The following is a 21,813-nucleotide window of genomic DNA, read 5'->3' as shown; positions in this document are numbered from 1 at the left end:
CTCCATCTAAAATATTTATTAAATTAATTTTTTTGGATCAGATAATTATCCATGTGACTTTTTTTTTATAAATATTACCTTTAAAAGCACAGTCAACTACTGTAATTTTAAAATTATTTTTGAAAGTTAAGACTAATCGATAATGTGGTTTTAAAATTAGTGTCCTTTAAAATTTTAAGCTTGATATTTAAAAAAAAAAAAAAAAAAAAACTCGCCCATATGTACATGCATAAAATTTTATATATTAATGATAAATAAAATATTTATTTATTTTTAGACGAGTGTATATGGGTTTCAAAACTTAAAAATAAATATAAAAAATAATAATTTTAAAAAACACATTTATTGTTGGTTATGATTTTAAGATATTTTTGAGGAAAATTTTAAAACCCGTATAAATTATGTTTTTAAGAAAGTGAATTTTTATATTAAAAAAAAGGTCACATGTGATTACATGATTACAAAAAACTAATTGGGTAAGTATAGATCTATTTTCATTATTTTTTTTTATTAAAAAACATTATTTTGACCTTAAACTCACTTCCTCCTTATCTTTATTCTTCCTTGATCAAGTATTTATATAAAAAGAAAAAATATTTCTTAATTTTAAATACGTATTTCTCCATTTTTTGCGTAAATAATATAAATTTATTTATTTATTTATTTAAAATAATAAAATAGTATGAATTAATTCTTTCGAGGATCTCGTATCCCACCGCCCCAAATGCGACATTTTGCCATGAATGCGATGGGGTTCCGCGTTTTCTGAACCCTCCCTCCCTCGTCTTTATATAAAGATGAATCACTCCAGGTTCCTGGCAACCATCCAAACCCTCAAGTCCTTCTCCCAAACCCTATCTTACTCCATTTCTCGTCCCCATTCTCTGCACCACACAATCCTAGATAGCTTTTCATCCTCTGCGCCCGCCTTCAATCTCATCCTTGGGTTTCTCAGAATCAGAATAAAGCAGGCAGATGATATAATTTTTATTCATTTCGTGGTTCTCTTTTCTTCACATCTCAAGACCCTCACCCTAACTTATTCATCCAAACCCTAGACTGATTACTTTTTTTGTGGGTTCTCTCTGTTGGGCATAAGTATGGCTATTGCTTATCCTCATTTTATTGGGTCTGAGAAATCTGCAATGGAGACAGGGATAATATTGTCTCCGTCTTCGCCATCTCCGTCCCTGCCTCATGTGATTCTAACCCAAGATGAGTTGAAGAAAATCGCGGCGTACAAAGCTGTGGAGTACGTTGAGTCCGGTATGGTTCTTGGTCTCGGAACCGGGTCGACGGCGAAGCACGCTGTGGACCGAATAGGCGAGCTTTTGCGGCAAGGGAAGCTGAAGAACATTGTGGGAATACCCACGTCGAAGAAGACCCACGAACAAGCGGTGTCTTTGGGGATTCCCTTGTCGGATCTGGACTCGCATCCGATTTTGGATCTTGCTATCGACGGTGCGGATGAGGTGGACCCGTATCTGAATTTGGTAAAGGGGCGGGGTGGTTCACTGCTGAGGGAGAAGATGGTGGAGGGCGCTTGTAAGAAATTTGTTGTGATCGTTGATGAGTCCAAATTGGTCAACCATTTAGGGGGTAGTGGGCTAGCCATGCCGGTTGAGATTGTGCCGTTTTGCTGGAAATTTACTGCTCAAAGGTTGCAAATGTTGTTCGAGGAATCGGGTTGTGTTGCAAAGCTTAGGACATACGAGAATGGGGATCCTTTTGTGACAGATAACAGGAATTATATCGTGGACTTATATTTCAAGAGAGAAATAGGGGATTTGAAGGTTGCCAGTGATGCCATTCTGCGGCTTGCTGGTGTTGTCGAGCATGGGATGTTTCTTGGCATGGCAACAACTCTTATTGTTGCAGGGGAGTGTGGTGTGGTGGTGAAGGATAAGTAGGAGGACCATGGAAGCCCTGGCAGTTAGTTTACTGATCGAGTTTAACACTTTATATGCAGAACTAATTATAATTTCTTCACAAATGAAATTGGGGAAATTTTATCTGCCATTATTGTAACAGGGGAGGTTTTTTGGTTTCCTAGCGATCAATTAATACAATTGCTGGGAAGTTTCTCCTAGAATTTTTTATAAGGTCCAATCTGGTGAATGATAAACCTTTTGTATTGGCAATTATCTTATTCTCATTTCAGTATAAATTGAAGGATCAGTATTCAGCTTCTGCGTTAGTTTTTTATATGTCTGTTCCTTAAGTCCATGGGCTTGTTGTTGATAACATCATGACCATTTTGGTTTGCTTCACCTCCTGTCCCTGTTCAGATACTCTAGTCTCAAGCAATTTTTTTCTGGTTATTTTTGTTAGTTGAATAAGTCCTTATTGGATTGGATAACCCATTGTCAATGTTTAGCCGTAGTATATATTACTTTCCATGGTATCATAAGGTATTCCTTTCCCTGTAAAGATAATTTGGAACCCTTGGATTCCTTCAAAGATGAGTTTCTTCACTTAGGAGGCTTGTTGGGGGAAGGTTTTGACTTGGGATCAGCTTCAAAAAAGAGGGTGGATTTTGGCTGATAGGCGTACTTTGTGCAAAGAGGAGTTAAGAGTCCGTAGATCATATCCTTCTTCATTGTGACAAGGCAAGATTATTATGACAGCTGGTGTTCTCCATTTTTGGTGTATGGTGGGTTATTTCTTGAGTCAGTTAGGGAAACCCTCCAAGGGTGGCATGGGTCTTTTATTGAGAAAAGGTGGATTAAGGCTTGGAGAGCTGCTCCTACCTGCATTTTCTGGACGATATGGAAGGAAAGAAACATGAGATTTTTTGATAGTGAGGAATTATTTAATCAAAGGCTAAAAAGTTTATTCCTAAACAATTTCTCTATAGGGGTTAGGGTGTATATAGGTGGTGACTATACGCAGTTGATTGATTTCATAGAGTGGTTGGGTATTGGATGAGGGAGGGAGTATTTTTTTGTACCATCTTTTCTGCTTTTTGCTTGTTTTATTTGTATACAACCTGTATACTCTTGCGTATTTTTTGCACTTTTATTTATACAATCTCTTACTTATCAAAAAAAAGGTAGGTTATCCCCGTGTATTTGGAGTGCTTCCTAGACAGCATAAGAGTCTTGTGTACAATAGATGTTCTACTCGTTGTATATCTTTATAACTCTATCGGTCATGGTGGAAGCATATATCTGAAATGTATTTATAGGATTATCTTCACACCATGGAAAGATCTTGTGTTGTTTATTTTTCTCTGGCAGCCCAAGGATTTTTTGTATTTCTTTGACTTTCTGTTGTGATATGAGTCAAGCTATTTGTGCACTAACCTATAGCATATATATATTTATAGGTAAGTAAGAGGTTGCATTAGAAACACCTAGAGACGGCGAAAAAGCACACATGAAGTAAACAAATAAACGCCAAACAAACTAGGTAGCAAAGAGACAAGAAAGCCATCTCCTTACTTAACAAACAACCAATCTATAAAGTCAATCATAGACAAAATGTGATCCTCTATATACACCTTAACCCAATTCACAAAATTATACAAAAAGGAATATTTGATAGCTTGGTCGGACTGTTCGACATGATTGAATGCTCTCCCATTCCTTTACTTCTATAAAGTCCACATTAAGCATAAAGGTGCAGCCTTCCACGCCTTCTCCCTTCTTTTACCTACAAAGCTTCTGTGCCACCCAAGCAAGTTCCCCCTCATGGAGGAATGCAAAACCTTCAAACACAGACAACCAATCCTTGACGTGTGATGAGGTAGCCAAGCATTCAAATACACCTTGAATCTCAAGTTCAAGGATGAGGGTTACCAACCCCTATCATGATTCTACAGTTATTTTCTTCTGCAAGCTTTTACATTTATCTTACTTTTACCTTAGCCATGTTTGACTGAAACATTTGAGTAGAATGTAGGAGTTACCAACCACCCTATCATGATACTAGAGTTATTTTCTTCAAGCTTTTACATTCATCTTACTTTACCTTAGCTGTGTTTGACTGAAATATTTGGGTAGAATTTAGAATTGTTCATTGTTAATGCAATTCTTTGGAAGCCAAAAGGCCTGTTTTATATTGACTGAAATATTTGAGTAGAATGGTTCATTGTTTATGCAATTCTTTGGAATCCAAACGCCTATTTTATATTGACTGAAATATTTGGGTAGATTGTAGAATTGTTCATTGTTTATGCATTTCTTTGGAGGCCAAAAGGCCTAGTTTAGATCTTGGCTTCTATTAATCCATTTGTTATATTCATATTACTTTTCCCTATCAAAAATATTACTTTTCCCTTAGATGTGTTTGACTGAAATATTTGAGGAGAATGTAGAATTGTTCGTTGTTTATGCAATTCTTTAGCTGCCTTGTTGGCTTCTAGTAGACCTATTTGCTCTTTGGGTTTACTAATTAGCTAAATCAAATTTATTTTCTTGTTGGGATTGGCTATTTGATCTAGGAGATTTACACACATAAATAGAACACTGCCTTCTAAAGAATTGTTCATTGTTTATGCAATTCTTTAGAATGTAGAAGACCTAATTTAGCTGCCTTGTTGGCTCCTAGTAGCCCCTTTTTGTTCTTTGGGTTTACTAATTAGCTAAAGCAAAGTTATTTTCTTGTTGGGATTGGCTATCTGATCTAGGAGATTTACACACATGAATAGAACACTGGACAATTTTATATTGAGTTTTAATTGATCTAATAATTTTCCAGAGCCATGTTCTGGTTTTGTGATATGCAGAGCACATAACTTGTTTTTTATGATATGCCAGCTGCATATAACTCATGAGGCATAACTCATAATATTTCATGTTTCATGAGTGTGGATAAAAGTATACCATGCTGAACACCTACCAGGGTAGCCCAATTGGTCAAGGCGAACATTGAGAAGTGTGGTTCTAATAAGTGACACATGATCCTGGTTTTGAATCCTACTATTGATGATACCTTGAATTTACCCGGTGCTAGTTTTGCGGGGCAGTCAGCACCCCGAGGTTTAGGTCCCCATGGAGAGTTCTAAGGGCCATGGAAGATTCCTCAATTAGCAAAAAAAAAAAAAAAAGTACACCATGCAGAAGGTTTTGAAGGTTGTTGAGGATTTCTTTATCAAGCACCAAATACTTTGCCAACTGAAGTTCTTATTACCAAGTTTGTTCTTCCTGTGAAAGTTTGCTCTCTTGGTGCACCTGGAAGACAGTCCTTATAAGAGCATTTATTTGAAATGAACTTCTTCTCCCTTGGGTTTCATTAAGCTTGAGATTGACCGGTTTTATGGAGCCAACCCTGAAGGAGCAGGTGGGAGTTTTAATAAAATATATGATACATGATTAGTGATTGCTGATTTTTCATGTCTTTCAGGTTTCTGCTCTATTGCATAATTGAGCTCTGCTATCTCAAAGAAGTTGCTAAGGGAGCATGGTGCTCTACAGTCTCAGAGATTTCATCCAACCAGTGTTCTCTTATTCCTGTGTATTGTGCAAGCTGCCTGTTGAAATTCCAATTTGAATCTGTAGCTCCTAATATGCACAGGTGAGGAAATGAAGAATGAAAATAAACCTAAATTCTCTGCTTTATTGTTTATATGCTATTTTATAATATGTTGAAACTTGGAAGGTATGAATTTTTGGCTGACTCAGCATTTGTAATTTTTTGTGATAGATTATGGATAGGGCCTGTAGTAGGCAGATTATTATTCCTGGGATGGATGCCTTGGTTCTCCAACTTCATGAAGAAGGTATCCCTTCCAAGTTGAGTGGTGGCAGAAGTGAAACTGTTCCTATGGCATTGACCATTCCAAAGACTAGGAACAAGAGTAATGTTTGTCATATGCCCAATTTTACACACTCTCTGTTCCAATATGACAATCCCTAGTAATGCACCGCCATGTGTATCAAATGATCCTCCACTTACACAATTACATATCACATGTGCCTTATGTTGTATATTTGCATTGATACTCCTTGTATTAGGTTGGAAGGAATGCTTGGTATGGGTGTTGAACCCCACTTTAGTGGATGCTCCCTGTGGCGAATGCATCATCTCCTACCAATTGGGAAGATATTTTCTAAGTGAGATATCACTCTTTTGCCTCTTTAAACTCGCGGGGGTGGTCCCACAAGGTTGGTGAACCTAAACTCCCGTTGGTGAATGTCAATCTAATCCTTCATGTAAAGTTGGACTCGGTTTGCTCTCTAGTGAAGTGGTGTCAACCTAATCTTTTGTGTAGATGGTATTGATTTACATCCCTCTCATTTCATGAGGGGCTAGGGCACATTGTTCTATTGTGTTTCACCCCATGACCCCTCCACTTGGTCTCCACTCCTTTGAAGACGTCCTACTTAGGAATGATACCTTGATGCTAGTATATCTACTTGAGTTTGGGAGGGTCCTAGATGGACCTGTTGCACCTTGGTTGTGGGATTGGCACCCTCCCATCATCAAGTTTTGGGGACATGTTGAGGGTTTGGGTTTGGTGGATTCTATTGAAGGCTTTTATTGAGGCAAGATAGATCGTACATGTATCAAACCTATTTCAACTGGATTCAAAGGAGGGTGGTATGTTGCCGCTAAGGGATCCACTGCCATCAAATTCCATGTGTCACCAAGAGTATACGAGGGTTGGTAGAAGAGCTTGTTGATACCCGCATGTGGAGGCCTCTGGTTGATTGGGTTTCACCAATGAATGAAGTTGAACCTTGGGTCTATATGAATGGTTCAAAGGTTCATTTGTAAAGAATACAGGGAAAAAATTGACTAAGACTGCACTTGATTTAGGTAGCGAAGAGCCCATCTCCAAGGGGTCCTTTTGAAGTGCGCCTTAGTTCTCTATCCCCAGTTAAGGACCACAGCCACTCGCTCCCTCCCACCTTCCTCCCAATCAGCTTCACTCCCCTCTTGAGCCATGACTTGTCACTGTCCTTGTTCTCCCATCCATTTAAGAACCCATCATCAACAATGTTGAAGGGTAAATGATCAACCAACTTCATGGCAAGATATTTTCCATGTAATCAGCCATCATATATTGAATATATCCATGAGAAAGGTTACTTAAAAAGGCCAGCTCGGGGGATTAAATAATTAGATTCTAGTCTTTTGCATGAGGGTGAAAGTTCTAGAGTAATCGCCTTTTCTTAATAATTAATATTTAATAAAAAAAGCTGAGTAAGTTTAGTTTCTTGTTATTGTAATTGTCTTGAAAGTGGGTAGGCCAAATGTAGATGAAAAACAAGGGCCTTTGAAGGATCTCTATCCAAATGTAACTTGAGATAGAACAGGCAGGTGCAGCATTAAGTGAAGCATTGATGTGGGTGATTCCCCAAGTGTGTAGGAGCAAGGTTTTGTTGAGTTGCGTGCTGCTATTTGTTTATGGATCATGGATGTTGTGTTGATTGCTGCTATACGTGTTCATAGGTATTGTACTGCAATTCACCCTCATCATCAATCATCTTATTTTCAGTGTCCAGCAGGAGCACTGGACCACATCATGATTGGAGTGCGTTACTGCCTTCTTTTTCCTCATCCTTATATTGTTGTGTCAAGTGAAAAGTGGAGATTAAATTTTTAAGATGATGCTCTGATTATATATATATATATATATATAGACACACACAAGCACATGCTTCCTGGCTTAATCTTGTTCTATATATACACATACACAACCACATGCTTCCTTGTTTAATCTTGTTCTAGTGAAGTGGACAGCCTCGCTGAAGAATGACCTCCCACAGCTTGCTGTTTTTGCTCTCTGCAATTGGTTGGATAAAGTGGACGTCCAATGAACTAGTGTGCATTTAAATAAAAGACCAAATGCTTTTGTTTTTGAAAGATAAGAGTTTGGTTACAGTATTGAAAGTTACCATCAATCAGATGGTATCAAGTAAATAATTTTTTGTTTCATTGTTTATACTCTAGTCTTATCAGTTTGTATTTTTATACCTTAATATCATTCATTTCAATGACTTAGATTTCAGGGGACACCTTTCAATGGTTTAGTTAAAACCTTGTGTGGTACGGATCATAGCATTTTCTTCATGAAGCGTATCCTTTTGAAATCTATCAAATTTATAGTAAGTGTAAATTGTCTTGTATATATGAAGTTGAAGGCCCCGTGCCCAAATGGAGCTAATTTTAATTTTATTGATTATTATTTGGTTTTCTGTTAAAAATGTGAACAAAAATAAAATATGATAAAAATTATAGGAAATATATACATGTTTTTAAAACTTTTATTCTTTATATCAAAGGGAAAAAAAGGAAAAAGGAACCCAGACTAAAAAGAAAGGGGTGGAAATCTTTTGTTAAAATTAAATTATTTTTCTTTTCTTTTTTTTTTTTTCACTTTTTCTCTTTATTTTTTATCATAATTTTCTATAAACTTTTCAAAATCCAGAGCTAAATACATGCTGAACAAAAGAAGCAGGTACGCTGTCGGTGTACATATGCTTCCAGTGGTTTCATAGACGCATGCAAAATACAAGTAGATGAGATGGTTGTCTCACATTTTGAGTATCTTTGTCAGTGGAGAGAACTAATAATTATAGGCCAGCTTTCTTAATAATTACGGTCAGAGTTAGGCTTATATTCAATTGCTTGGATTAATTTACTACACTGAGAAACTTGGGATCCACGGGATTAAATAATGGAGCCAACTGCACTAATAATTTGCTTATTTATTTGTTCATTCAATCATGGCTTTCATAATCTTGACCTGTTGAATCTCATTGGCCTTATATAATTCGTGGCACTAATCATTTATTGGGTAGAGAAAAAGCACATGTTCGGCCCGCTACTTTGCCATGCAAATCTCTTTGCCCAGATTTACTCATTATTAGGCTGTGGCCAACCTCATCTACGGCCAGTATTTGCCTTATAATTCAATGATGGCAATCAAGCAAAGAGCCACACACCAATGGAGTTTCTTAAGGCCTAAGAAAAATGGTAAAAGCTCTTCTTTTTCCTCTTTTTTCCCTTTTGTTACCTTTTCCCTGTAGTCAAAAGGTGAAAGGAATCCATTTTGCCATTCCCACTCAGCCGCGATAAGTGCCTTTTTGACATGGAAATCCTACGCTCATTGCCCCTCTAAAGATATGCTGTTCGAGTATTGGGCCTCTTAAAATCTTGGAGTTTCATTATTCTTATCATTTTCAGCGCTTTATGTCTTGTTCTGATGGCTTGCCGGTAAATGAACTAAATCCGGCAACAGATTCCGCATATTAGGCGCACAGTAAACCTAAAAGCTTATGATCCAACTTTGTACTGGGCCCCTTGATTGCGGCCCCAAATGTTCCTTCCTCCATAAGAAACCATGTACCTCTCTGTATACATGTCAAGATCATAAGCCTCATTGGACAGCCCCCTATTTTTGTGAAATAGAAGGTAGGGTTTTAGTGGGGCTTTTATTAAATATAAGGTGATTTTTAACGTTTATGTTGTAGTCTTTTATGTCAAAACCTCTTTTAATAAATTATCCTATCAAGTGCAGAAGTTCTTATGTAGTTTAAGGAGAGTTTTTTTTCCTTCTTGAAATCCGATCCAAGTGGCATTAGCATGTTGGTCTCATTCGCATTGCTCTGTACGATGGACAGAGGCCGTTCTGTTTGAGGGGCATGGGGAGTGGGCACCTAACATTGACTAATACCAACAACTCACATGGTTCCAGGCTCCGTGGAGAGCAGAGATGGCTCTGAGGGTGACCACGATTCATCTCATACGTGGGGAAATAAATGAGCTATTTTGGCCTCTTTTTTTGACTATCTTGGATTGAAGCTGGCCTGATTCCATCATGTCACTAAGACCCAAGAGAGATGATTTCACAAGCCACTTTCTCAAACAGGAAAATTTAAAATATTTGTAAAAAAAAAAAAAAAAAAGGGAACGTAGAAAAAGGCAAGAAAAGATAAATACACTTTCCTAAAACCTCCCCTTGTGTACCCACCAAGAAATGCATCGCATGCTCCTTTTTCCGAGCCTTCCTTTCGCGCCCTTCGAGTAAAATCACAGTAATTCAACATTTTTTTTACCATTCCCATGCAAATTGGCCACGCAGCTGGTAAGCGGTGAGTAAGAAAATAAAATGGAAACCCCACCCAACCTAACAAAGGTGGAAATGTCGATAAAAAGGCACCGCTGCATTTCGCTTTCATTTTCAACCTTTGACAAGGGAATGGACGTTTACGTGCCAATTTTGGCTTGTGTACCTAATTCCATGATTCAGCATTTAATAAGCCGCATCACCCTTGTCGCATCCTCGCTTCCATTTTCCCTGTTCAAGAAAAGTGAGCAAAACGGTGTTGATCCTCATACGCCCACCAATCAACCTCCACCCTCCAACCAACTCCATTAACGAACCGAAAAGCCAAGTTAATGGTCTCACAAACAATAACGTACGCTTCGCTTGGCCCATTGCTTTCCCCCCCGTCTCCTACTCTCATACGTATTAATATGCTATATACATATGGTTCATTACCAAAAAAATCTTATAATATGATTTTGGTCACAGTCCAACTGGATAAGTCAAAAATAAGAACGTGATCAGATAATTCGGATGCCATTCCATCTGATCGCCACTAAATCTTATCTTTCTAACCATTCAGATGTAATATTGTGACACACCATGATAAGTCAAATTTAATTTCCAGTTAGATTCAGTTGCCGACTCCGTATGTGTTGTTCTTTTACCAAAATGGGCTTGAATCTCGCTTACTGATGCATGCCAGAGGAGGGGGGTCTCAGTCAATCAGGGAGTGGCACTGTCGTCATATCGGTAAAGGTGTGGGAACAAAAATGCAATTCACTGAAAATCGAAGGGGTTTGATAAGGAGGGGATCCAATCAATGGAAAAGCTGGGAAAGGAAAAGCAGAAACGACAAGGGGGACTGTGGCATTTTTTGCACTACTTCCACGACTTCCCGCGCACAATTGTCCAACAGTATTGTAATGATGTTGGGGGCGAAAGTAAAAAGCAAGAGTGGGGTATAATTTTCCCTACCGCTGCTTTACTGGGCACACCCGCCTTTTCCGTTTGGCTCCCTTCATCACTCATTCATGTGACTTTCTCTCTCTATAAACAGAATGATTTTGATGGAAACCCTAGAATTGTCCTTAATCTCTTCTTTCTCTCTCTAGTCTCTCTTCCGGCATCCGTTGGACGATGCTCTTCATTTGCCGGTTCTGCTCTGAGAATTGCAGAGGAGCCGCAAATGAAGATCTCCATTGCTCAATTCTCCTTCCTCTTTCTCCTTTTCGCCTTCTTCACTTCAATTTCGGCCATTTCTCCTTCACTTGATTGGCGCAGCAACTTCATTTTAGGTTTGTTCACGTTTTTTGATCTTTTGGTTTCTTTTGGTTTCTTCTGGTTCTGTTTGGTGCGGAGGGAATGAGGGAAAGGAGAAGGGATTAGAATGACGATTCTTAGAGTGTTTTCTGTAAGTTTTTGGAGTTAGAGGAGAAAGGAATAGAACTGTTAGGCTTGGGTGAGCTAAGCTGCTTTTTCGTTTTTGGTTTACTTTTTCCTGATTTGACGCTGCAACCAAATGCGTAGTAAATCTTATGTAACATGGACAAACTAACAATGCTTAATTACGAAGACGTAAACATCTTCTTCTTCTTTTTTTCCCCTCTCTCGTGTTATTATCTGATTTGAAATCGATTGCGAAATCTTGATTTTTCTTGATGTTGTGTCTGCAGGAGAAGAGAATTTAGGGTCATGGAAAGGTGAAATATCGAGGGGAGCGCAAGCACCAGGACCGGCAAACAATGGGCCTCAAAGCACTCTAGTGTTAGCGGCAAAGAGGACGAATAGGCCAGACATTCTTCGTGGATTTAAGCGCTATCGAGGTGGTTGGGACATCACAAATAGGCACTATTGGGCAGTAAGTACCAGTTCCTTTTTCTCATTCTGGCTGTAATTTGATCGATTTGTTCAGATGTGATAGCGATAGAGTTATTTTTCTTAAATTTCTACCTCAAGTCCTTTATGTGGGCATTCATGGTTGTCTTCGATCTATATTGGATCGGAATTGGAGAAATGCTGGTACTGTTATGCCCAAATTTTGGTTTTAGAATTTTCATGCAGACGCTTTAGAGAAAGAACTGTTTAATCTGAAAATGAGAATTCTAATTTCTTGGAAACTGTAGCCAATTCATTTGTCTTTTCATACTCGTCCTTCTCTTACTCCTTTTTTATTAGTTAGAGAATTGAACAAAAAAAATATAACCTGGTCAGTAGCATGCTCTTTGTTTAATTTTTACATATTATCTTCACCTTGTAATGTCTTTTCCTTTTTGGCTCCTTTTTCCTTATCTTCTCTGCATCCAAATAGGATTTGATTGATTCGTGAGTAAATAGAACATCCATATCTGGTGATTAAAAGAACTGTCTAAGGAAACTTACTTCAGATAAATTGAATTTAGCATTTTTTATCGGTTTGTTAATCTCTTTACTTGAATAGTATGATGGGGCGATCAATAGAAATCAGACTGCATCCTATTGAAACTTTCATCTCCAAAGGTGAAAGTATACAGTAGAAACACCCACAGTGGAATGCCAACTGAGTGTCACCTTTCATTAAAGGGACTCGTGGGCACTGATCCCATAACCTGCAATAAAAGGGTGTCGAAGTATATAATGGGAATGCATGGTAGAATCTCAGTGGTGTCTAAAAAACATAGTTTTTATTGTATGAAAAAGCGTGTATAGTCGTTTCACTATTTGCTTGTGTTTTAGCTCAAAATTCTTTACCTGGAAATCATTTTATGAACATTTTTCTGTTTTTGCTGCATTTTGCATTTTCATTAAGAACTACTTTCAAACTAGAGCCTGTGGCTAAATGACTAGAGGGAACTTATTTTAAAAGTATCTTAACCATTTCATCTGCAGTCTGTAGGATTTACAGGTGCTTTTGGTTTCATTCTTGCTTTCTTGTGGCTTGTTTCTTTTGGCTTGGCTCTTGTGGTACATTATTGCTGTGGATGGAGAATAAACGCCAAAGGCAACGGATCAGACCATTCAGAAAGGGTTTCTCTTATTATGCTCATTCTCTTCACTTGTGCTGCAGCGTAATCATCTGAACTCTAAACTTTTTACAACTGTTGTTATATTATTTGCTTGTGGACTCCTTTTCCTCCTATGTACCATTTTATTTGATTTGTTGCACTAGTTTCCCTGGTTTACCATTTTATCTAATCTGGTGCATTACTGTAACCATTGTTTATTTCATTAGTTTTCAACATTTTTCATGCTTGACCTTCCTACTTATCACACATTGAATCACTTTATTTGTTGTTCCTTAGTTAATATTTCCCTGCTTGCTCTTCCTACTTGTCAGATATTGATTCACTTTGTGTTGTCCCATAATTAATATATCTATTTTTTTTCCCCTTCCTTGCTCTCACAAATATCACTGTATCATTTGTCTCTCAGGATTGGATGTATTCTACTTTCAATCGGGCAGGATGAGTTTCACCGTGAAGCATTGCATACCTTGCATTATGTTGTAAACCAGTCAGACTACACTGTACAAACCCTAATAAATGTCACACAGTATCTCACCCTTGCAAAGACTATTAAGGTGGCCCAAGTTTTGCTTCCTTCAAATGTCAACGATGATATTGACAAGTTAAACGTGGATCTAAACAAAGCAGCAAACGATCTGAAAGAAAAGACAAGTGAAAATTCTGCCAAAATAAAAAAAGTATTCAATGCTGTGTATGTGTTCGTGACCTTGGTAGTGCCATCTAATTTAGCATTTTGTTGATATTCGCAGAGTTTGTGAGCCAATTTTTAATTCCTTGTTGCAGGCGGTCAGCTTTGATCACTGTTGCAGCTGTAATGCTTCTCCTGTCTCTGCTTGGCTTTTGTATGTATTATCGAAAAATCCTAATGAAAAAAATCTTATTTGTTAATGTAGCTCATATACTTGAATCTCTTATCTGTCTGCAACTAACCAACCTGCTTTATTGCAGTCCTGTCTATCCTTGGGCACCAACATGCAATTCACGTGTAAGTTCTACTTTTCCTTTGGGTTTACAATTCATCTTCTAAATAACCTGCTTTCCAACTGCTGGATGCTTTTCAGTATATGTTTCTAACGCCAGCATTATATTTTTTTTCAGATTCATTGTCGGTGGATGGTTACTTGTGGTAATCACATTCATGCTTTGTGGAGTTTTTGTAATCCTTAACAAGTAAGCTATCATTATTAGATGGTTACACCATTTACAAGTATTATTTTGGAGTTTGGATGTTGTTATAAATAGAGAAATCCAAATGTTATATTTATATAAAAAAAAAAAAATCCCCTTCAATGTATGCTCAAAAAGTTGCTTGCATGACAACCACTGAAGATATCTGATCTCTCTACCATCTGTAGTCTTGTTCACAATCTTGTACCTGGATCATCACTAGGTGGTCCATCTTTCATTTCGTAGACCATGTTTGGGCATTTTTTTTTTCTAGATTCTGTTGTCAACTGCAGTTCACTACAGCCTTGGTTATGATTTATCTTTTCTTTTAACACTGTTTTCATTTTATCTTGTTTGTTATAGAACAAAATTTCACTTCCAATTCATTGTCATAATAGTTGGAATCACAAACTCGTATGTACCTTTTTCTGTTTGGATCTTTGGGCCTCAGGCAATGTCTATAATAAAACGAGCTAATTCCATTTCCTGACAGAATTGTGCATGATGTTTTCTTTCAGTGCTATAACTGACACCTGCATGGCCATGGGAGAATGGATGGACAATCCCCAATCAGAGTCTGCTCTTAGCAACATCCTTCCATGTGTTGACCAGAGAACCTCAAACCAGACACTGATCAAAAGTAAAGAAGTCGTCACTAATATTGTAAACGTTGTCAATCAATTTATATATACCTATGCAAATGCCAATCCTTCACCGACTGATTTAAATTTCTACAATCAATCTGGACCTCTGATGCCGCCCCTTTGTTACCCATATGACTCTAACCTACAAGATCGTCAGTGTGGATCTATAGAGGTGTCCATGGAAAATGCTTCTGTGGTATGTGTTCCTGTATTCTTAGTTTTATCAGAATTTTTGGTTTTTTTTTTTTCCCTTTTCTTTTAACATATTATATACTGCAAAGATGGTGACACAATGACTGATCCAGGACTAGTGCAAGAAATTCTGACATGTCCATTTGCCTACTTGCATTAAAATTTTCAGGTTTGGAAGAATTACGTATGCACCAAGTCAGAACTTGGGTTATGCAACAATGAAGGGAGGGTGACGCAGGACACATACACACAGTTGGTGGCCGCAGTTAACGAGAGTTTTGCTCTTGAGCATTACACTCCACCATTACTTAGCCTTCAGAATTGCAATTTTGTGCAGGATACTTTCCGTGAAATCAAGACAAGGTACTGTCACCCACTGGAGCATGATCTCCAGATGGTGGATGCAGGATTGGGCCTTATTTCAGTAGGGGTCATGCTCTGCCTTGTCCTGTGGATATTCTATGCAAACCACCCCCAAAGGGAGGGAGTGTTTGTGACGCTATTTTCATCAATAAGAAAGAGGCAGAAGTAGCAGTTAGAAGAACGGCTCTACAAATAACAGCAACATCAATACATGATGAATCAAACATATTTCCAGCCAGTGGAATCAAGGAATGTAGAATAGAAACAGATTATAAAATGAGTCTATTTTCTCCTTAAAATTTGTTGTACCCCTTACCAATGAGGGTAAGAAACCAAGGTGGCGCAAAGCACCATTTTGAGTTGGGGGCTGCTAGCCTTTCTATAATGGATGTGGTTATCTCTGTATAGTAAAAGCGAATTAGTGTATTTTTGTTTGCATCATTCCAACTCTTCCCTATTTTTTTATCCTTTTTTTGTTTTCCTTTTTTTTTTTTTTTTTGTACATCATCCCCTGGTATGCGTTTGAAAGTTGTTTTTTTCTGCTCAAAATATTTCTTTTGGTAGTGCCTGGTTATCATTTTAGTTTCTTGCTTCCAGGAGCAAAGTAATGGAGTGTGTTTCCAAAGTCAGGAATTCATTATGAAATGGTTAGCCATACAAGAAAAATGACGGGCAAATCTTTCTGGTGCTTTCGTAATTCGGATGCTTAATTTAGCTGTCCTTTTTATTAATTGCCATGGTGTCGCGGACCCTTTTGTAGGGTTATCTTAACTTCAGTACATGCTGCAGATTTCATATAATTTTTTTACTCTTTCTTTTTCCTTAAAACTAAAATTGGCAGTTGATTGGAAAAATTGAATCAAAGGCAGAATCAAACATTCTCACCAACAACCAACAAAATGGTTTCAAGCGAAATCCAACGCGACGTGGTAGTGAAAATGACAATTGTTTTGTAGCCAGTAGCCAACTCCAAGTGTCCCAGCCATCCGGTATGGTCCAATTTTCAGAACTTGGGGATTTACTCAGTCCACATGCACTGTCGGCTCAATCAATTGTAACAGAGAACTGCTACGTGCAAATCCCATCTGTCCTAATCAGCCTTTAGCTCAGCATATGAAGTTTCCCCGCGCATTCCCTGTACCCTTGGAAAATTTGGTTCCACCATACCTATAAGCCTTGGGTTTAATTGTTCAAGTCGTAGAAACCTGTCCTTGGAGCTTTTTCCTTTGTTTATTTTTTCTCTCATTAGAATTAATAATTGAGACGAAAAAAACAGATGATATTTTCGTTACCTTTCACTTCTGCAATTTTCACACACGACAAAACAAGTAGAGGCATGTGGACTTGCACAGTTTATGTTTCATTTCCTCTTTTCATGAACCAAGCCACCAAACTAAATGAAAATAATATTAACAGCGGGGATTCCCAGATTAAAAAAAAATTAAAAATGGAGCTAAATAGAAGTCAAAATATCTGCAAAGTCCTTTATTCATTCTCTGGGGAAGTGAAAGCGAGACATTTATCTTGAATAGTATCAAACCTTTAAGACAAAAATAAAAACCCCAAATGGTTCCCATGGGGCTACAACACGACATTCCAACAAACATCCACATCTCTACTAACTGAGCCTGCACATACAATTGAAAAAAAAAAAGCAATTTTTCTCACGCCTCACAAGCACGAGTGTCCATTCTCAAGGGAATTTCTCAATGCGGTTCCTCCGAACCTAAGAAAGGTCATGGCATTGAAACTTGGAGAAATGGAAGACTTCCAGAGTCGGTCATTATAAGCGCATAGCTTATATAATTAAGTAATAAACTTTGATAAATAAGCAGCAATTTTTACATATTAAGCACGGTTATCTACAACCCAAAAAAGACTTCATGCTTCAGTCGGCCAGCTTTTGTATGGAATGCCCTTTTAAGTCCTTTTCCCTGTTTAACAGGATTACCATTTCCAACCCTTGAAATCTAGTCGAGTCTTGAACTGCTCGTAACTGCTTTGCAGCTCAGCAAATCTCCCTAATTACATATTTCAACAAAACAAAACTACCCCCTCTGCTCCTTGTTGCCCTCACCAACGAAAGAGTTGGTACAAAGTGATGAACGATTAAGGAAAATAGACAATGAACAGTAATGTTTAAGGAAACAGAGAAGAAAATCAATGTCTTTGCCATAGAAGCATCACTCACCTTAGATATTTTCACAAGCTAGACTTCAGTCTGACTGACATAATTACATTCATATTTTCATAACATACACAGGGAATCCTATGGAAATACAATTTTTACAATAGAGACTTCTAACCTACGAGTGTAGTAATTGTATGCACAGAAGGAGAGAAGTTACAACTACCACTCAGTCCTTGCAGGGTCAACAAGGTTTAAAGCTGCACTAACCACATTAGAATATAGGGGGTGTTGACAACATTAACATCATACTCAGGGCAGTACTCACATGTCCATATCATCAAATATTTCCCCATCTTCCTCGTTACAGAACTCATCTATGAGAAATCCCTCAGCCATCAAGTTACTGCCACAAAAAGAATTTTGTGAAGCCAAAAGGAAATTGTGGTACTTGTCGGGCAAATTCAGGTATTAAAGAAAGTTCAATATGTTAAACCCACCTAAGACAGCAGAATCGGAAGCTCACAACACGTTTTAGCTTTCTATTATAGAAGAAGAAATTGAATGACCATCTGAGAAATTCAGAAACACCCAAGTTATAATTTGAAGTTATATGTCAGCAGTTTTGAGGGATGAAATTTCAAAAACTCACATGGCTCCCCTCTCTAAAAATGGGTCTGCATCAGAGTCCGGATTGTAACTATATATGTCACATTCTGCTAGTTTTACAACCTGCATTATTAGATATCATAAAGCTTCTTCTTTGTACAAACTTGATATTCCAAATTTACTACTTGGCACCACTAGAATCATTTTTCTGAAGTTTACCTCATCCAGAGCCTTGTACAAGCTCTCCAGCAGGGAGACCCCATTTGCCTCAATCCATTCCTACAATTGCGAGAGAAGAAACATCAAACTGATATTGTTATGATCATAGGTACTAACATATTGAAGCAGATCATAAGGTCATAAAAACTCAAGCTTATGATAAGTCAACGTATCATTCAATGTATAGAAGCACACATGCAAAATTGCCCAGCAATGACTTTTCTTTAAGTCAAAAAGTAAGCCAACCAGCATACAATAGTTAAGATACACTTAGCATTCAATTTGAGAAGAACAACAAAACAGCTTTAGGATTGGTAGTTGCAATAATTTCAAAAAGAAGATGAAACAAATTAAATTAAATAAGTAGCTGCTGTTGATATACGCATGAACTGTACCACCTGGAGTAACAGATAATCATGCTGTAACAGGTAGCTTGGAACATATGTAATGCGGGAAATGGGAAAGAAAGACAATGAAATGACAAGAAAACCACATCCTCCTGTTTTCTGATAGTCCCATAATAAGCATAGGTACACATTAATGTATCCACATCTGGAGAAAATTCTAATTTACCAATTTCAAAACACGAATATGCAATACCTTTGATGATTCAAACATGTAGGCATCAAATATCTGCTTAAAACTGTCCCAGCTTTCCTCTGTGAAAAAGTGGTGAGCTTTCACCGCACTGGTGAACGACAAAGATATTGGTAATATTGTAATATATAAAAATGAAATAAAGCAACAAAACTATCATACATCAGTTGAATGCAAATGGGGTAGCCATATATTCAAAGTGGAACAGGACACAAGCCAGCCACGTGAATGAGAAAAAAGTTTTGGGAAATGGAGAGACTTGAACTCTCAGCTCCTCCTAGAGCAACAGTTCTCCGAACCGTCTGTCAAACCTTTTGACAACACTCCCAATGCTGTTAAGAGAGGATTATATAGTGGGTTGCCATATCGCCCAACAAGCTGACAATGGCATTGCCCATAATCCTACTTTTCAGCTTCTTGTGAAATATTGTGTTTGATACAACATAAAGATACAGAGATACCTGAAGTCATAATCTGGATACATGTGATACAGGGTAAGAACCAAGTATACCAATGTCTTTCGGCTGGAATAAAGAATTAAAAAAATTATATATATGGTTAAACAAACATGGAAGACAACATACATTTCCTAAATCTACCAAGGCAATATTCACCACCTGGATCTGCTGCAAAGAAATTCGGCCGGTGAAGAAGATTCAGTATCTGAAGATTTTCCAAGATAATCGAGAATCTGGAATGAGAAAGACAAATTGCAGATAATATGCTGTTAAAATGGCAAAAGATGCTGACAGAAACCAAAAAAAAAAAGTAATTAGTAGCAGTATCACAAATGAAAAGGTGAACGTCTCATAATGAAATTTTTAAAGGCTTGCCTCCTTAAGCATGAAAAGATGGTCACCCAAAATGTAATAGAGTAAAAGAGGCACAGGAAGAATTCAGCAGCACAAACATGAAGGAAACTTAATCGAGGAATAATAGATTTTTTTATAGCATAATTTAAAAGATAAGAGATAATACATTTTTTTCCCCCTTTAAATCTTATTTTTCCTTTTTATTAACATAAGATGAGTAAATTTTCATAAATGAGTGCTATCAGAGAGGACAAAGAATCATGACAGAAAGAATGAAGTTTCCAAATCAGCAATTTGATAGGAATTGCAAAGCAAAAAAATAAATGTTAAATAAGAAAAACACTAAACAAAAGAGAGAAATGAAAAGAACTTATATGCTCACCCAATCTTAGAAATTTGAATAAAGGTTAGGGAGCCCAAACTATACACTTAATTTGCAATAAATTTGTATGTATTTGAATTACCTCATACTCCAAACTGAGAGACAGTTTTTTATCAGTTCCCGTATGTTTGCCTACAAAGACACAAGAAGAAAAAAAAATTATTTGTCTTCCCCACATAAAGCGAATACTGTATGTGCAAAAAATTCTCATACATCTATACTTACAGGAATAGGCCTCTAGGCATCCTTTAATGGTTCGCTCCCCAAGATTTACATGACTTAAGAAATCATTTATACTGAGGAAATAATTAATCACAGTTTAGAACATGTTGGAGAAGAGAAATCATCTATCAAGTTCCTATTTCAACTATTACAGTTTGACAATACCGATCCAAAGGAGTGTATTCCAAGAACTTCATGTTGACGTATTTCAAACAGATATTTGATTTCAATAAGGTTGATCCCTATTTGCAGCAACAATCTCTCTAGATATCCTGCAGTTCAACAAAATATATAGATAAATAAAGGCCTGCATTTACAAAAATTTGCAAAGACAGGTACTAACATGATGTAGAATATCTTATTGGAGAACAAATAGATAACTGCAAAGCCTAAAATAGTCTTACCAGTAGTATAAATCCAGATAAAGGTATTGTTCACAGAAATAATAACATTTCACCAATTGAAAAATGTGTCCATCTACAAAAATTGACTTAGAAACTAAAAAGACTGCATATCCAAAATGAAAAGCCATGAAACTCCAATAGAGTGGATAAGCAAATCCCCATATTTTTCATTTTAGTCTTTGTTAGTAGTATTAAGTTGGCAATTTTTTGGAAATGTTATAAGGGGAGGCCAGGAGTCAACAAAATCGCATCTTGGGTTAACATTCGGTTGCTTCTCGAGCCTTGGATCTGAAAACTTGAAACCGATAAATACAAAGCATCAAGGCATTAAAAACATATTTTCACATAAATTCAACAAAAGGAACATATATCAGATTCTCACACCCATTTTATCAAACAGCTTGCATGTATCCAGGGAATACAAACCATACAACAACCCAACGTGGACAAATTCCAGAAAAAAGAGAGACCCCTTTGAGAAATCAAACCGTTAAAAACGAAGAAGACAGCTCCAACACCCAAAGAAAAAAAATCAACGAAGAAACTTAAGGCACTGAAAGGATCGTGCACAAATTAGAAACAAAAATCGATCTCAAAGAATTGAAACACTGATTTAGCCCACCCGTTTCAAATCCCGCGGCAAATCCGGGGTTCATAAAGGCATAAATCCAAGTATGGGACTCTCCGCCTTCAAATCCACAAATCCAAACGCAACTTAACAGTATTACCAAATAAATATGAAAATCTATAGTGCAAATCCGGAAATTAAATTACTCAAAGAACATGAGGTTGAATTTCCGGAAAAATTAAAAAATTTGGTCAACCAAAAAGTAACACGCTTTTTCTTTGATAAAATAAAACAAAAAATCTACACATTTGTCGGGACGAGTGGCAGATGAATCATACGATAAAATCAAAAGTAGAAAAAATAAGCATGATAAGAAGAACTAACCCTATCCTGGGAGAAGCCTGGAGCCCGTGGAATTCCGGAAGTGTTCCGATTGGAGTATCCGTAGGGCTTTCTAAGAAATCGTTTGAGATCTGTAGGAGGTATGGCGACGCGTGGTCGATA

At 37.3% G+C, this 21,813-nt stretch overlaps 3 protein-coding genes across 5 annotated transcripts; 2 read left to right on the top strand and 1 right to left on the bottom strand.

Annotated features, from left to right (window-relative positions):
* Nucleotides 1-806: 806 nt before the first annotated feature.
* On the top strand, nucleotides 807-7,812 carry LOC117914545 (probable ribose-5-phosphate isomerase 2). The gene is made up of 2 exons (XM_034829897.1): nucleotides 807-5,517; nucleotides 5,647-7,812. Exon 1 carries the CDS (start codon nucleotides 1,101-1,103, stop codon nucleotides 1,908-1,910), a length of 810 nt encoding a protein of 269 aa, XP_034685788.1. The 5' UTR covers nucleotides 807-1,100; the 3' UTR covers nucleotides 1,911-5,517; nucleotides 5,647-7,812.
* Nucleotides 7,813-10,648: 2,836 nt separating this feature from the next.
* Nucleotides 10,649-15,815, top strand: LOC117923134. Its single transcript, XM_034841376.1, has 9 exons — nucleotides 10,649-11,295; nucleotides 11,674-11,858; nucleotides 12,866-13,044; nucleotides 13,409-13,693; nucleotides 13,786-13,844; nucleotides 13,951-13,987; nucleotides 14,101-14,172; nucleotides 14,688-15,009; nucleotides 15,175-15,815. Exons 1-9 carry the CDS (start codon nucleotides 10,821-10,823, stop codon nucleotides 15,535-15,537), a joined length of 1,977 nt encoding a protein of 658 aa, XP_034697267.1. The 5' UTR covers nucleotides 10,649-10,820; the 3' UTR covers nucleotides 15,538-15,815.
* Nucleotides 15,816-17,506: 1,691 nt separating this feature from the next.
* On the bottom strand, nucleotides 17,507-21,813 carry LOC117924771 (repressor of RNA polymerase III transcription MAF1 homolog). Of its 3 annotated transcripts, none has more exons than XM_034843489.1 (11): nucleotides 21,694-21,813; nucleotides 20,503-20,609; nucleotides 20,341-20,411; nucleotides 20,198-20,247; nucleotides 19,539-19,612; nucleotides 19,383-19,445; nucleotides 18,925-19,012; nucleotides 18,325-18,384; nucleotides 18,149-18,228; nucleotides 17,997-18,068; nucleotides 17,507-17,902 (listed from the first exon to the last, which is right to left on the bottom strand). In XM_034843489.1, exons 2-11 carry the CDS (start codon nucleotides 20,532-20,534, stop codon nucleotides 17,821-17,823), a joined length of 672 nt encoding a protein of 223 aa, XP_034699380.1. In that variant the 5' UTR covers nucleotides 20,535-20,609; nucleotides 21,694-21,813; the 3' UTR covers nucleotides 17,507-17,820. The 3 variants fall into 3 exon arrangements, with proteins under 3 accessions (XP_034699380.1, XP_034699389.1, XP_034699383.1); XM_034843498.1 differs by lacking the exon at nucleotides 21,694-21,813 and adding an exon at nucleotides 21,364-21,627; XM_034843492.1 differs by lacking the exon at nucleotides 21,694-21,813 and adding an exon at nucleotides 20,742-21,316.

The sequence above is a fragment of the Vitis riparia genome, chromosome 1, assembly GCF_004353265.1.
Source record: "Vitis riparia cultivar Riparia Gloire de Montpellier isolate 1030 chromosome 1, EGFV_Vit.rip_1.0, whole genome shotgun sequence".
Taxonomy (NCBI): Eukaryota; Viridiplantae; Streptophyta; class Magnoliopsida; order Vitales; family Vitaceae; genus Vitis; species Vitis riparia.
This window is presented reverse-complemented; position numbering and strand designations above follow the sequence as displayed.